General features: G+C 35.9%; 3 protein-coding genes across 3 annotated transcripts; 1 reads left to right on the forward strand and 2 right to left on the reverse strand.

Moving 5' to 3' along the window:
• The first annotated feature begins 43 nt into the window (after nt 1–43).
• Nucleotides 44–8,794, forward strand: LOC105686896 (F-box/LRR-repeat protein 16). Its single transcript, XM_012402132.3, has 7 exons — nt 44–1,114; nt 1,866–2,218; nt 2,595–2,888; nt 3,069–3,360; nt 4,491–4,686; nt 6,141–6,289; nt 6,558–8,794. The coding sequence occupies exons 1-7, from the start codon at nt 1,018–1,020 to the stop codon at nt 6,704–6,706; spliced, it is 1,530 nt and encodes a 509-aa protein (XP_012257555.2). The 5' UTR covers nt 44–1,017; the 3' UTR covers nt 6,707–8,794.
• LOC105686897 (DNA-directed RNA polymerase III subunit RPC8) lies at nt 8,637–9,948 on the reverse strand. The gene is made up of 5 exons (XM_012402134.3): nt 9,651–9,948; nt 9,397–9,580; nt 9,172–9,312; nt 8,987–9,111; nt 8,637–8,909 (listed from the first exon to the last, which is right to left on the reverse strand). Exons 1-5 carry the CDS (start codon nt 9,759–9,761, stop codon nt 8,856–8,858), a joined length of 615 nt encoding a protein of 204 aa, XP_012257557.1. The 5' UTR covers nt 9,762–9,948; the 3' UTR covers nt 8,637–8,855.
• A 137-nt stretch (nt 9,949–10,085) lies between these two features.
• On the reverse strand, nt 10,086–13,861 carry LOC105686891 (G patch domain-containing protein 1 homolog). Its single transcript, XM_012402127.3, has 4 exons — nt 13,720–13,861; nt 13,123–13,501; nt 12,798–13,031; nt 10,086–12,706 (listed from the first exon to the last, which is right to left on the reverse strand). Exons 1-4 carry the CDS (start codon nt 13,784–13,786, stop codon nt 10,165–10,167), a joined length of 3,222 nt encoding a protein of 1,073 aa, XP_012257550.2. The 5' UTR covers nt 13,787–13,861; the 3' UTR covers nt 10,086–10,164.
• Nucleotides 13,862–13,972: the final 111 nt, after the last annotated feature.

Below are 13,972 nucleotides of genomic sequence, written 5' to 3' on the forward strand. Positions count from 1 at the left end.
GAGGAAGGATATCGATTCAGTATAAGTTAAACCACCCCCGTCAATGGCTGAACTCGACGCGTTATTTACAAACTGATAACGTTCAAGTTTTCTAACCGAATAATATCATGTAATATATAACGAATTTAATAAATGAAAATGAAATATTTAACATGAAATAATGTTTCTACGATTCAAATTTTACTTTCGCGCAATCCACTTACTTCCAAATATTATTCAAATACGAAAACGTTCGAATTTTTAACCATCCGTGTCGTATTGCGGTATTGATTTGCTTAGTAAGGTGGTTTTCCATTTTTTACCCTCGCGTGTGTACATGTATTTTAGTACAACCCCTAAACAGTAGTAGAATATTATCATTTTTCAAATAATCTGATCATCCGTCATTGATTATAATTTTTCAACGTTGTCATTGTTCTGAACGTCGTCAGTGTTATTGTTTTCATTCGTCTGAGAAGAAAAAAACTTAGTTTCATTCAATTTTTTTATACGCAATCTGCATTAATCAAAAGCAAAAAACGTATCGTATTCCGCGCCGTATCATCAGAATATTTCGTTGACTAAAAATATCGAAGTCTTCAACGTCGGAATTAATAAATTAAAGAATTGATCAAGTGCTCACAATTTAGCATGCAGATCAAGATATAACCCACGAATATAAAAATTTACAATTCAAAACTTACACGATACGCCATGAAACTCGTCAATTCAAATTAAATTAATCGAGCCTTTTTATTGATAAATTTATTCCGAAAAAACTGATCGAAGGAGATTAAAACAAACGCAACAAATTAAAATAAAAAACAAACAAATTTTGCTAAACTTTCAACTTAGTGTGTATTAACAATAATTTTAATATTAAAAGTAATAATAATAATATCAGTAATAACGCAAGATTCATCGGTAAATTTGAATAAATATGTTAAGCACACTGCACTTGAAGATAACGAATACGAGTTACTCTTGATTATAATCATAAGCGTTATAATTCAAGGGTGCGACACAATTCCTAAAGATATGTCTTCGATATCTGCACAAGGTGTTGTTGAAAGGGCGAGCGCTGAATTGACGAAAAGAATAAACGGCTTGGGGCTACGAGCTTCTAAGCATCATGGTTTGTTTTCTGCAATTCATCCTATTCCACTTTCATCGATATGTTTTTATAGAATATTGGATATATAATGCACATGTGTGTGTTATGTACTATAAAAAGTATGAGGGCCGTGCCCTTTGTACGATTTTCTAGCAGAATTAACCATCGATCGGGTGCATGAGCTTTTTTTCCATCATCAAGTCCGACATGTATACAGGCTGTATGAAAAATGAATTGCGAATTTCAGAGGCGGCTGTGTAGAGCTTTTGTTCGGTTGAAGAATTGCTGAGAGTAGAATGAATTTCACAATATTCTAATGTCTATATCTAAAATTGGAACGAACAATGGACGCTGCAGAGTTTCAAAGCTTTTCGTTCAAGATTATGAATTCCGTTCAATGAACACGTTAACAGCCGTTTCATTTTGATTGGTTTATTGACACGATATTATTAGCGAGATACAAATGCTGCAGTGAAATCAATAGAACTCAATATACTATAGGTTGTAATATGTCGTTCGTTATCAGACTGCGAGATTTTTATTGCTCGTGAATTGTTCGAGTTGATTACCATCCCCGTATTTTTAGATTTTCAACAGTCGGTCAAGTTAGAAAGCAGGAATGATGAGAACTGCCATTTTTAAAGAACAAACGAATCTAAACGAAAGTTGAAACTATACATGATTATAATCAAGAGAAATGCAATAAGTTAATCTACGAAAAAAAAAAGATGAAAAATCTATAATTTCATATGAAAATGGTCTTCTTTTACAGGCGGAGGAAAAACCAGCGTCATGGAACGCGTCACGAACGTATTTTGTGGAGGGGGTGGTGGAACGAACACAAATTTACAAACATCGAACGCAAATGCTACCCCTGATAAACCTAGCAGGGGTATGCCTACGCCTGGAAGTACCCCAGGAGGGGTTAATAACAAGGGGCTGATTAATGGTACTGCGAATAGGGGAAGAGCGCCTAGAAACAGGGCGAAAAATGTCCCCTTAGCTAGCGGTGGTACTGGGGGGTATGCGCCCCCGAACACATGGGAACAGCTTGTACAGGACGATCATTTCCTTGGAAGATTCTTCCTTTACTTCAATGCCGGAGAAAGGAGAGTTTTAGCTCAGGTGGGAAGTGCTTTAATTATTAATAGGTGTAAATACTCGCATATGAACGAATATGTTCACTTCATTTTTGAGTTTATGCTGCTGATCAAAAATGACATTGCAATTCAAATGCAATTTCGCATAGGAGGATTGGTATAATAAATGGGCAACACTATAGGGCACAGATTTCTTGGTCTTTAGTCGGCCATGTTGGATGCATCAGTTCGAATCCCAGAATTCTGACAACAAGTTCATATTCAGCGGTTTCAAAAGACCCCGAGTTTACCAACGCCGTGACATTTTTGCACCTGACAGAAAATCGTGCGATAACAAATATTTTTAATTTCCAGTTCATCTTTCTTTCTTATCTTCAATTCACTCGGGTATTCTTCTCCAGGTCTGTTCGAGATGGAGGGATGTTCTTTACGCCAGACCAAGACTATGGGCAGGTCTAGTTCCTGTAATTCGATGTAGGGAAGCCAGAGTGATGGCTTCCAGTTCTCGGACTCGTCTTTACGCATCCTTAGTAAGAAGAGGATTCCATTCCTTAGTTCTCTTAGGCGCAGCGGACGAAGACGCTTTGGAACTCACGCACAGTTTTCCTTTGGCACAGAGACACGTTCATTCTTTATCTTTAAGATGTTGCGCTGTAACGGATAGAGGACTTGAAGCACTTTTGGATCATCTCCAGGTAATCGTCGAATACGAGAATATTTTTCGATGCTAAAGTCTAGATAATTAAGTGTCCGCATCAAGTGAAAATGTGCGTAACAATTGCCGTCAATCTTTTCATTTGACCAGCTCTCGCTCGAAACGCTTGAAATAACGCGAAATGCTGTAAACTCTGAAAATACGTTTTCTCTTTTTTCAGGCACTTTTTGAACTGGAATTAGCCGGTTGTAATGAGATAACGGAAGCCGGTCTCTGGGCATGTTTAACACCGAGAATAGTTTCCTTGTCGCTCTCGGATTGCATAAATGTTGCGGACGAAGCTGTTGGCGCTGTGGCTCAGCTTTTACCAAGTCTCTACGAATTTTCACTTCAAGCTTATCACGTTACCGATGCTGCGCTCGGATACTTTAGTCCCAAGCAAAGCGGATCTCTCAGCATTTTAAGACTGCAATCTTGCTGGGAGTTGACCAATCATGGAGTTGTGAATATTGGTATGTATTAAGTTTTTATTTCTCCAAAGAAATCATAATGAAGTTTTTTTTGCGAAAATTTCGAAACTGCGACTGTTTGAAAAAGGTGAAGACTTTAATCATCTCGTTTTACGTACAAGGTTTTTATTTCGGGTATTAAAGTGTTTTGGAGCTCCGCAGTTCAAGTTAAATTTTACACTCAAACCACAGTCACATTATTGCTCCTAAGTACTTTGCTCCACACATCCGCGATAATTATCAATGAAGTTGTTGGCTCTGAAACTTAGAGTGCCCACAATATTTGTAGGAAGGTGAACCTCAACGGTTACAGGAGTGATAAGAAATCGGGAGATTGTTTTTTCATTTTTTTTTTTGTTTACTCTGTGTACTAACCAGCTTATTTTCACAATTTATCATCGGTTTATTTTCACTCGCTCGGTGATAAGTTTCATAATATATCCCAGTCTAGACTCAATTTGATATCGCACATGGATTGTACGCAACATAAATATGTGCATGTATAACTGTACGTGTACATGTACATATATTTTTTGTTAATTTACTTTTAGATTCGAAGTTAATTTCTGCGCTTTAGTGAGCTTGAAAGTCTCGTTTCACGTTAGCTATTAGCCGGTGGAAAATTGTTGGCATTCACGTAGTGGGATTTGAGCCGAGTCAATAAAATTATAATTACAGTTGCGTCAGGTGTGGATCACCATTTCAGGGAAAAACCGTTCAATCAAATTGGCTAGATACCTATGTCGATTGGTATTAAATTTAGCAAAGATAGCTTTATATAACTTGAAGCTTTCGACGTACGTATACGCCTCAGGTCAGGCTATGCACTTTGAGGACAACGGCCTGTCTGCGTTATTTATACACCGTATCGTCTTCGCATCAATATATGTACCTGTATTGATCGATTACTCGATTACGTCAACAGTTTCAGAATTTAATTAATCATTGGCACCTGCACAAAGCGCTGAAAGGTGGAGGTACAAAAGGGGAAAAACATGTAAACGTTTTCAACCTGAATTGCAAACACGAAATATACTCAGACTGTATATTTCCGTCTTTTCATGAGAGCCAATATCTTCATTGAGCTTTTACGGTGAAAACGTAAGATTTACTTTTTATTTTTTTGATTTCAGTACATTCCTTGCCGAACCTCACAGTTCTGTCGCTTTCCGGATGCAGTAAAGTTACGGACGATGGTGTGGAACTAATAGCCGAGAATTTGCCAAGACTTCGTTCTTTGGACTTGAGTTGGTGTCCTAGGATAACAGATGCGTCTTTGGAATGTATCGCCTGTGATTTAAACCACTTGGAGGAGCTGACATTAGACAGGTATATGCACCCAAGTAAACAAATTGTAACAAATTATATCAAAACTAAAAAATCATATTTTCGTAAAATTTTCGGCGTTAAAAAAATTTTCGTTGTTTATGGAACAAATTGCGTCGGAATCTGATAAACGTTTCCTGGCACCTACGTATACCAAGCGGATGGATAATATCTCATTTTGTTGACAACCTCAAGTCTTGTTAATAAACACATTCTTGTTGAAAGTCTATTTATAAACGTTCTCATAAGTTGAACTATACAGGTAGCGTGCAAAATATAGGTACATGTACTTATACTTGTCGTCAGTCTGGCAGCTGCAGCAAATTTTTCAATGGCGCTGGCAGTATTATAGAAACTAGCTAAAACTACAATCACGTGTCCGTATTATATAAAATATATTTCAAATGAAAGTATACTTCAATTATTGAAAAGTAATTATTATTTGAAAAAATATGATGTTTACATAAAAAAGAAAAAGAAGAAAGAAAAAAGGATTTTTTCCTTCAAATGACATTCAAAATTTTTCATTCGAAATTCCTCCTGTTTTCGACGCATCACATTTCGAATACTTTGAGCATTTGAGATCTGTTATATGAAAATTTCCTGTTGAATTCTAAACCTTCTAAAGTTTCAACTCTTGGTAAAGCAGCATATGTTAAACCAACAGAAGTTTCTTCATCTCCAATATCAACAGCTTTTGTTGAAGTTAAACCTCGTGATTTATGGATCATACAAATGTGTCTCCTAATACCTGAGTCGCATAGGGTGGATTTTTAAATGCGTCCCTGCATACATTCGTTGTATACGACTTGGAGCTACTTGATGACACCTACAGATAGCGCTACTTACTCTGTATATATAGATATACATGTAATACATTTGAATGATAAGAATACTGTTCTTTTTATTTGCATCTTTTTTTCAGAAAACAATGATTGATAACACATCTAGGCATGAATATGAATAATTACATTCAAGTTAATGTATAAATATTTTGAGATTTTTGAAATGTACCACAAAAAAATTGCATTTTGAAACAAGTAGAGGCTCGCTTCGCTCGCTTATAATGATCTATTTCCTATAATTATAACAATCCTTCTTGTAATGATTATATGCTGCATTCAATTAGATATTCAATCAACGAATCTACTTTATTTTGATGATACTTGATAATCTGCAGATGCAGATTTTTTATGGAATATCCTGCTATTTCGAGACAACTTAGATGCATACCATTTATTATGTGTCTACTAGTTGGCACATTTTATGATTCTGTACAGTATTTTATAACACACGCTTTAATTCACAAATACATAAATGGTTCCGGGAAAATACCCGTGTCAATATTTTCGAATCAATTACTTGAATAATTCAAGAAACAAGAAAAATATCTGTACTTCTTATAATGGAAAAAAAAAAGAAATAAATAATAAATGTGGGATAACATTTTTTTTCAGATGCGTTAACGTGACTGATATTGGTGTTGGGTATATATCCACCATGGGTTCTTTGAGTGCGTTATTTTTGAGGTGGTGTTTGCAGCTGAGAGATTTTGGACTACAGCATTTGTGCAGCATGAGATCTTTGCAAGTGCTTTCTGTCGCAGGTATGTTGTTCGCTTGGTATTTTATTTTCCTTCTTACTTTTAATAATAAAACCGCGCGTAATATTTGTATAACTGTGTCAACATCGGCTGCATGTATTTTCGCGAGTAAATTGCGTAATACTCTTCTAAGCATATTCAGTGGTTCTATGACAAACGAAAAGAAACTTTGAATTCTTCGACAATTTGATAAAATCAAAATTCAAGAATGTATTTCTTCATATGTTAGTTTTTAATAATATAATTAGTTTTTCTTTCCATTTCAAAACAGGATGTCCACTATTAACTAGCAGTGGTTTGTCGAGCCTCATCCAATTGCGACATCTTCACGAATTAGAACTTACAAACTGCCCAGGGACTTCACGTGAGCTATTTGACTATTTGCGGGAGCACCTCCCGCGTTGCCTGATTATTGAATGAACGCGAATAAATTAATTTTTTCTGTATACGTTGATCTACATATAGAACAAAACTAAACGAAATCGAAAAGAAAACATATAAAGTGAGTTCAGCTGGAAATTCATTCAATGTTTACGTTCGAATGTTATACATAAATATTATATACTTTAATTTTAATATAAATATCAGTCATTATAATTATATGAATGTCGCATATTAATCATGGCACTCTATTTAGAAAAAGAAAACAGTGATTTTTAAGTGTCGGTATTTCGACAAAATTGAGGTACGATATAATTATCCGACTCAAATGACTTCTCTCAAAGCAATATATGTAAGAGTTTGAATATGGATAAAGAGTGCTAAATATCTAACGAAAAGAAAACTATGTTATAGAAGAAAATAAAGCAAAGTAGTCTTCTAGTAAAGATCTACAAATAAGAATCTAACAAAATAATTATTCCGAGACTAGCTTGCCCGTTTGATAAAGCTTCTTATTATAATTAACAGTTGCTATAATTTGTTATTGAAAAGTCACGAATGTGAAGTTTAATGATACTCAAATTGTTGTATCTTTTTAAACACAATGAAAATAATGAAAATAAATAAAAGGCACATCGCCAGTACGATGGACGCTCGTACAGAGTGGCAATTGGTTTATATAACTTTGCAGACATCCAGCACTCTTTTTCTACACTCTTACAAATTATACTAATTTAGGTGTCCCTTGGCAGTGCAAAATCTAAAATATTGATGCGAGGTTTATCGCATGATCTTCATCGGACGATATTCACTTCAGTACATAAATTTATGTAACATACATATTTGTTATTGATATTCCTGATCAAATAATTGCCTCGTGTAAGCCGTGTATATTAAGTGAATATTGCGGAAATGAGAGACACAAACAGATACTGTGATAGATGATATAAAAAAAAAACAAATAAATAAATAACAAAAAATGAATCAATAAATAAATAACAATTCGATTGAAATTATTGCGATGCCAAGTTTTACCTGCTCTAATATATATTTATCACATAGAAAGGATATTAAAACCAAAGATGCATCACCTTAGAAAGCTATCTAGCAGGCACAATGTTGAAACAAGAGAAATGAGAAAAAAAATAATTCATTCCAAAAAACGCGTTAATAAATGCCCTTCAACCCAAAAATTGGAAATCAAGTCGTGAAATTGATTCTTATGCATAAAAAGTCATCAAGTGTAGAATTGTTTGTTACAAAGGAAGAATGACCTTTTATGCCTAATATACAACCATAACGTTTACTCTCGTAAATGCATCTTTTAGTTCTAAGGTCTCCCAGCTCACTGTGTTGGGAAAAAATCAACTTTTTAATCAGCATCGATTACTTGATATATTATGTTGTCGATGAAAACTGTTCAGTGTGATAAAGATTGTTAATGATAATTTAACTCTCACATATACACACATTATTGATTCAATAAATTGAATGTTAATTGTAATAAACGGAACTTACGAACGGAGGAAAGTGCTCAGGCAATAGTGATACTAAAGTAACGGGTAATACTCACAAGAGAACAAACTGCGAGAAAATTTTTTCGTGTTATAAATTTATTTTTAAGTGTTTTGTTGAACGTGGTGCAAATGTTGATTGCATTAGTGGATAGGTAATGATTATTTTCACTAAAACTCTCCTATGCGTGTATAAATATACGTGTACTAATAAGTTAAACGGAATTTCTCATTATTGTCACGATCCTCGAGTAAAACGACAATTAATGAGTGAATATTGTTTAATTGAAGGGTTTCATCCATAAAGTGAGTGGAAGCAATTTTGTGAAAAAAATGAGACATAAGTAAATGTAGGATAGGCATTAGAAAATTTAATGTTTGCATACTGAGAATATTTTTCGTGAGGGAATACAGGATTAGGAGGAAAAATGGAACATTGTATATACTATACAAAATATTATTAAATTAGTGATTTATTCGATAAACGGTAACATTGTGTATTGTGTTAATTTTTAATGTTTTGCTGATAGGGTAACTAGACTAAGCATTAATAAAAAATCTCAAAATAATAGAGTGCGATAATAAGTAAAATAAAAGTAATGTACAAATCCTATCGCGTTGTAATATTCATTCAAAGACATTTATTCATTCATCTTGAAATCACTCTTTTGATTTCAGGTATTCTCCCACCAGGTAAGAAGACCAAGTCCGGGTTCATCTATCGCAGCCTGTTGACAAATAATTCTTGCTCAACAAAAAAATACAGGCACAACAGTTCATGCTTTTTGTTCAGCATTATGCTTACGCCTAGAGTGTAAGGAGAGGTGAGAGTTGCTTCAGATTTCTCAATCGCTTCAGTGTTAATAGCTGGGCTAACGGGCGATGTTTCAACAAAAGTTTCGTTCACTACTCTGAAACGTATGCTTTCGCCTGGAAGCAAATTGATATAAAGTGTACCAGTTTTTAGGCATGTAGAAAGATTTAATTTACCAGCATCCATGAATAGATCATGCTTCTCTCCATCTCCAGTATCATATTCCCAAACCCATGCTTGTTCGGTCTGATCAAATCTTGAAGGATGTTGTAATTTGTGAGGTGGGATAATTATGTCTTCAAAGAAGCCTAGAGTGACTGGAAAAAAAGAACATTGCTTAGATAACTCGAGGTATTTTAATAATCTATTTTATTCCACAAAGCAACAGATAGAAAATTTACCATGCACACCATCTGCACTGCAGCTCCGAATTTTTCCAACAATAATTTCTTCCACAAATGGTCTGAAGACAATGAAGCGAAAGACTACTTTTGTGTGGGAGGATCCATCCCCAGGAAATATGTACGAATCCTCTATATTCGTTATGTCATGCAAGGCAATACAAAGACCAACATTGTGGTAAACCTAAAATATAAAATCAAAATCTTGTTCACTTATAACATTGATTTCAGTGTTCACCAAGTTAGGTGTGCACCTTGTTAGCTAGCTTCCTATTCAGCTCATCGGCAATTGCATCGTTTAATTTACGTTGAAACATCCAAGGTCGAATTCGTACGTTGTCTTCGAATTCTGCGAGTACAAACATTTTATCAATCTGAACGACAAAACCACTGTTTTCGTCTCGACATATGCAATCACCGGGTATTTTCACACATGTTAACAGATCGCCATCGGGACGCGCTCTAACGCGCTCGGCGAGTTGCGTGAATTTTTAATCCAATGCAGACCGGTGCATGAACACCCCGCGGCTGTCTAGTGAACTAAACGACATTTCTTACTTTTTCGCGAAACTTTGAATTCTAGAACAATTAACAAGTGACAAACGGCATAACGCGCGGTCGCCTGTTTTCAATAATTCTCGGAGCCAACAGCTTTCGTATCTAATATCTGTTTGAATAATATAACAGAGTTTTGTGGTGTGAGTCAATTTATTCAACGGAAATAAATATAACAGAATAATTTGGACATTCATTCAAAGTGCGTGAATATCATCGCCTGTGTTTTTTGTGTTTGTGTTTTTTGTGATCTTTATGTTTGTGTTTTTTCTTTTCCTTTTTAGTTTTTTTCTCTTTTTTCTTTTCGACCCATTCACCCTGCATAGGAGGAATCGGGTGTGTGACCGGAACTACAATACTTTTGAAGACAGGTTTTTGAGTTTGTGCTTGCTGACCCGTATCCGATGGTACATTCTCAATAGTTTTTTGTGTTTTTGTCGGAAGTACTGGACCATACATATTAGGCAATATTTCCAAATCAGGGTCGGCTTCTAGCCCAAATAATCTTTGAGCTTTGACTGATGATTGGCTTTGAGAGTCACTTGTATTATCCGAGCCATCCTTACTTTGGCTTGGAGCAGCAGTTTTTGATGTATCACCATTTGGATTGGAATTTTTCGTTTCAATGAAATTGATTTTGTTATTTGTCATAGCTACTTGGTTCAAGCTGTCCAAATCTAAATTAGCAAAAATTCCACGTGGTGGCGAAGTATTTCTTTGTGTGTTTAACGCGCCTGGGTTCTGACCAATTAAAACTGACTTCAACTTCTCATCATCCACTTCATCTTCCCTCTCAGAATCAGAATCTTCGCTACTGCTCAAGAATATTGCCTTGAAGAGATCTTTTTTCTCATCAATTTTATTTGCAACAGTCTTGTTTGAATCCACCTGATCGGTCGATGTGCTATAAGGACCTGGTAAGCTTTCACCATGCTCAGAGTTTATAGAGGATTCAATGAATTTTTTGTTATTGTCTACCGTTCCTTTTACATGCAAAACATTGTCGATGGCTTCAGAACCACTTTTTGATGGAATAGTGTTACTGTTCACTTCAGCAGTTACAGGTATTTCCAAGACATTGACATTTTTCCCAAAAATCCTCTCATACTTCACTTCAAAGTTACGTTCCTTTGCTGAAACTTTATCTTTGTCAGCATTGTCGCACAAAAGCATAGCGGATGTACCAGTTAGTTGATTACTCAAAGATTTGTGGGGGTGGGAGGACCCTTTTAATAGCCCTTCTTGAACTGCTGTACCATTCAAATTCTCTGATTTTATCCTCACAGCGACATCAGTTGCACTTTGGAATGTAGAACTATTATGAACCGATTCTTCAAGGTAATCAAATACAGAAAATTTAGTTTTTTTGTCTGTTTCTGGTTGTGCACAGCCAGTTCTGGGCTCAGCAATGTTAAATCTTTTGCATAAAATACTAGCTGGCTGCCATTCAAACTTTTGTCGTGTCAATTTGCCAAACATTTTTTTTGTAGCAGCATCTCTGAGTTGAAAGTCAGCATCTGGAGTTTTTTCTACAACGCTTAATGGGTGTAAATCATCCTGGTTCTTTCCACTAACAAATCTATCGCCCATACTTCCTGTTAAAGGTTTATAGAGCCTTGCAGCTTGTTCAAATTCTACCCTTTCGTGGTCTTGTTCCCACTCGGTCATTGACAAGGGTTGTATACTTTTGAGTTTACTTTTATCACCTGATTTTGAAAATGCCAAAAACTGTTCATATCGCTTCTGTTTGTCTGGATTTGCAATGAATGGTCTGAAGGTTGCATCTCCAGAATCATCATGAGGTACTTCCAATTCTGCATGTGGGACCTTGGTTGTAAGGATTTTTGAACTATCAGGATTTGATGTTTTAATTGAAACATCTTCTGTGGAATTGTTATCCGCTTTTTCAGTTAAACTTAAATTCTCTACACCGCCTTTAACAAAACTTTTGGCGCTTAATTTTTCAAGCCAAGAATGTTTCGGAGCTTTTAAAACATCAGTGTGACTGGAATCAATTAATGACGTTTCTTGGTTTTTAGCTGTCCGTTCTCTACCATGCAAATTCAATGTTTTCGTAATAATGTTCGATATGATAGAAGGTTTTTTAGAAGGTGATTGGATAATCGCATCACTTTCACTATTTGAAACATCTGGAGCAGGCAGAATGGACTTCAAACGGCTATCCCCAACAGGTTTTTTGATATTTGTAGACTCTGTTTTGCTATGGTTGGATAAAATCATTGCAATAGGGTTCGGATCATTGATTATTCGTGCCCTGTCTTCCGCCCTTAGGTCATGCCTAGCAAGCCCTTTTCGTTTCGCAATCTCAAGACTCGTTGATTCAGCAGTTGGTTCAAATCTACTTTTTCTAATTATGTGAACAGGTTCAAAACCTTTTGGTAATTCTGGGGGTTTGAAAATATTTCTAGATTCCACCTGTTTCTTTGCTGCTACAAAACCTTCTATACACTTATTCTGAGATGTTCCAGGCTTTTCATTGGACCATCTGGACTTATGTACAGCTTTTGGTTCTAGACTAAAATCGTATTGGGACATATCATCCCTTGAGTAAATATCTTCGTCTTCTGCTTCGAAAGCACCCACCCCGAACGCCTGTCCACGAATTGAAAGCTTCTTATTTTTCTCCTGCAGTTTAAATGCTGCTGGTTCAAACAAGGTAACATGGTGTGAAAGTATTGGTCTTTTGTCCAATCCGCTGTAGCCGATTCCGAAGAAATTATCCTTTGGGTTGCACCTAATTTCAAAACCAAAAAAATCAATATTGAATAGTATTTCTAAGCATCAATATGTTATAGATTTATTAATTGATTAGGTCAAGGCCATACCTGAATGGTTCATAATCATCAGGGGCAAAAGTAATTTCGCTATCCTCGTTATCTGATTCGGCAGAATCGGTTTCCATAGCTTCTTCATGTTGAGGTGGCAATGGGCAGCCATACACCTTCATTTTATCATTTTGTTGTTTAACCTTGGACTTTTCTTTTTTTGAGAGACGAGGCCCAACACCTTGGCCAGGCTTCCAACCCATTTGTTTCAGCAATTTAATTCCAACCGTGTCTCTAGAACGAGTAATTTCCAAATTGTATCCAATCTTCTACTCAGAGATTGAATCCTGTCAAGAGATTGAATGAATTTAATTATTTTTCTTACCTCACAGGCTTTAAAAGTTCCCGCAAAACTGGAGTTCCAGGTATAGGTCCATCCCCGACATATTTGGCCCTTTCTCTTTTGGCTCCTTTTTTTTCATGATCAGTATAATCTGCAGTTGCTCGGATGGCAGTTGGCGCAATCCCAAACTCTCCCATATCCTCATCATCCATGAAGTCTTGCGGTCTCTGTGCTCTGCTCTCAGCTTTACTGCTTCGCGAAGATTTAAATTGCTGAGGTCTCCAGCCATCGCGAGTACCAACAGAATTGAAATAACCAGCAGAAAATCCTCCTGTAAATGCACCATGAAACCTGCGCCTTCCTTGCTCATCACAGGCATATTGATCTTCAATGGTTACCGGTTTTTTCCGGGGTAAATTATCTATGAAAGTGAATTAGGATAGTTGTATTAAGTGTAATGTTGACCAAGTGTTTTTAAGTGTTTCGGCAATACCCGACAGTGAGAAAATGAGTTATGTGCTTACATATCTACGAAACAGTGAATAACTACAAGGAAAATTTGAGAATATGCATGGTGAATCATATAAATGAATCCAATTCATGTAGCAGACTAGATCGCAATATTTGAGTTCAACACACCTTCGTCCAAGGGATCTAGTGCTGTCCCGAATTTAACGTAATGCTCATCATCTGACTCAGCCATCATGTGAGTATTTATTTAATCAATCAACATCGAGCTCTAAAGAAACTCACGGTATACCATGCAACGCATTACACCACTGAATTGGGGGTTACGTTCTCTTTGTGTATACGCTCCGATACGTCGTGTTTGACGTGTACTTTATAAACTGGATTTTGGCCATTTATCAATTGTTTTATGTAATTTTGTCAT

This window comes from Athalia rosae, chromosome 3, assembly GCF_917208135.1.
Source record: "Athalia rosae chromosome 3, iyAthRosa1.1, whole genome shotgun sequence".
Taxonomy (NCBI): domain Eukaryota; kingdom Metazoa; phylum Arthropoda; class Insecta; order Hymenoptera; family Athaliidae; genus Athalia; species Athalia rosae.

Excerpts from the sequence above, each read along its gene's own strand:
- LOC105686896 (XM_012402132.3), top strand. The coding sequence starts at position 1,018 with ATGTCTTCGATATCTGCACAAGGTGTTGTTGAAAGGGCGAGCGCTGAA. Across the intron at positions 1,115-1,865 it reads ACGAGCTTCTAAGCATCATG|GCGGAGGAAAAACCAGCGTC; the intron begins GTTTGTTTTCTG and ends CTTCTTTTACAG. Across the intron at positions 3,361-4,490 it reads TCATGGAGTTGTGAATATTG|TACATTCCTTGCCGAACCTC; the intron begins GTATGTATTAAG and ends TTTTGATTTCAG.
- LOC105686897 (XM_012402134.3), bottom strand. The coding sequence starts at position 9,761 with ATGTTTGTACTCGCAGAATTCGAAGACAACGTACGAATTCGACCTTGG. Across the intron at positions 9,313-9,396 it reads CAGTGCAGATGGTGTGCATG|TCACTCTAGGCTTCTTTGAA; the intron begins GTAAATTTTCTA and ends CTTTTTTTCCAG. Across the intron at positions 9,112-9,171 it reads TGATCTATTCATGGATGCTG|GCGAAAGCATACGTTTCAGA; the intron begins GTAAATTAAATC and ends ATTTGCTTCCAG.
- LOC105686891 (XM_012402127.3), bottom strand. The coding sequence starts at position 13,786 with ATGATGGCTGAGTCAGATGATGAGCATTACGTTAAATTCGGGACAGCA. Across the intron at positions 13,502-13,719 it reads ACTAGATCCCTTGGACGAAG|ATAATTTACCCCGGAAAAAA; the intron begins GTGTGTTGAACT and ends TCACTTTCATAG. Across the intron at positions 12,707-12,797 it reads GATGATTATGAACCATTCAG|GTGCAACCCAAAGGATAATT; the intron begins GTATGGCCTTGA and ends TTTTGAAATTAG.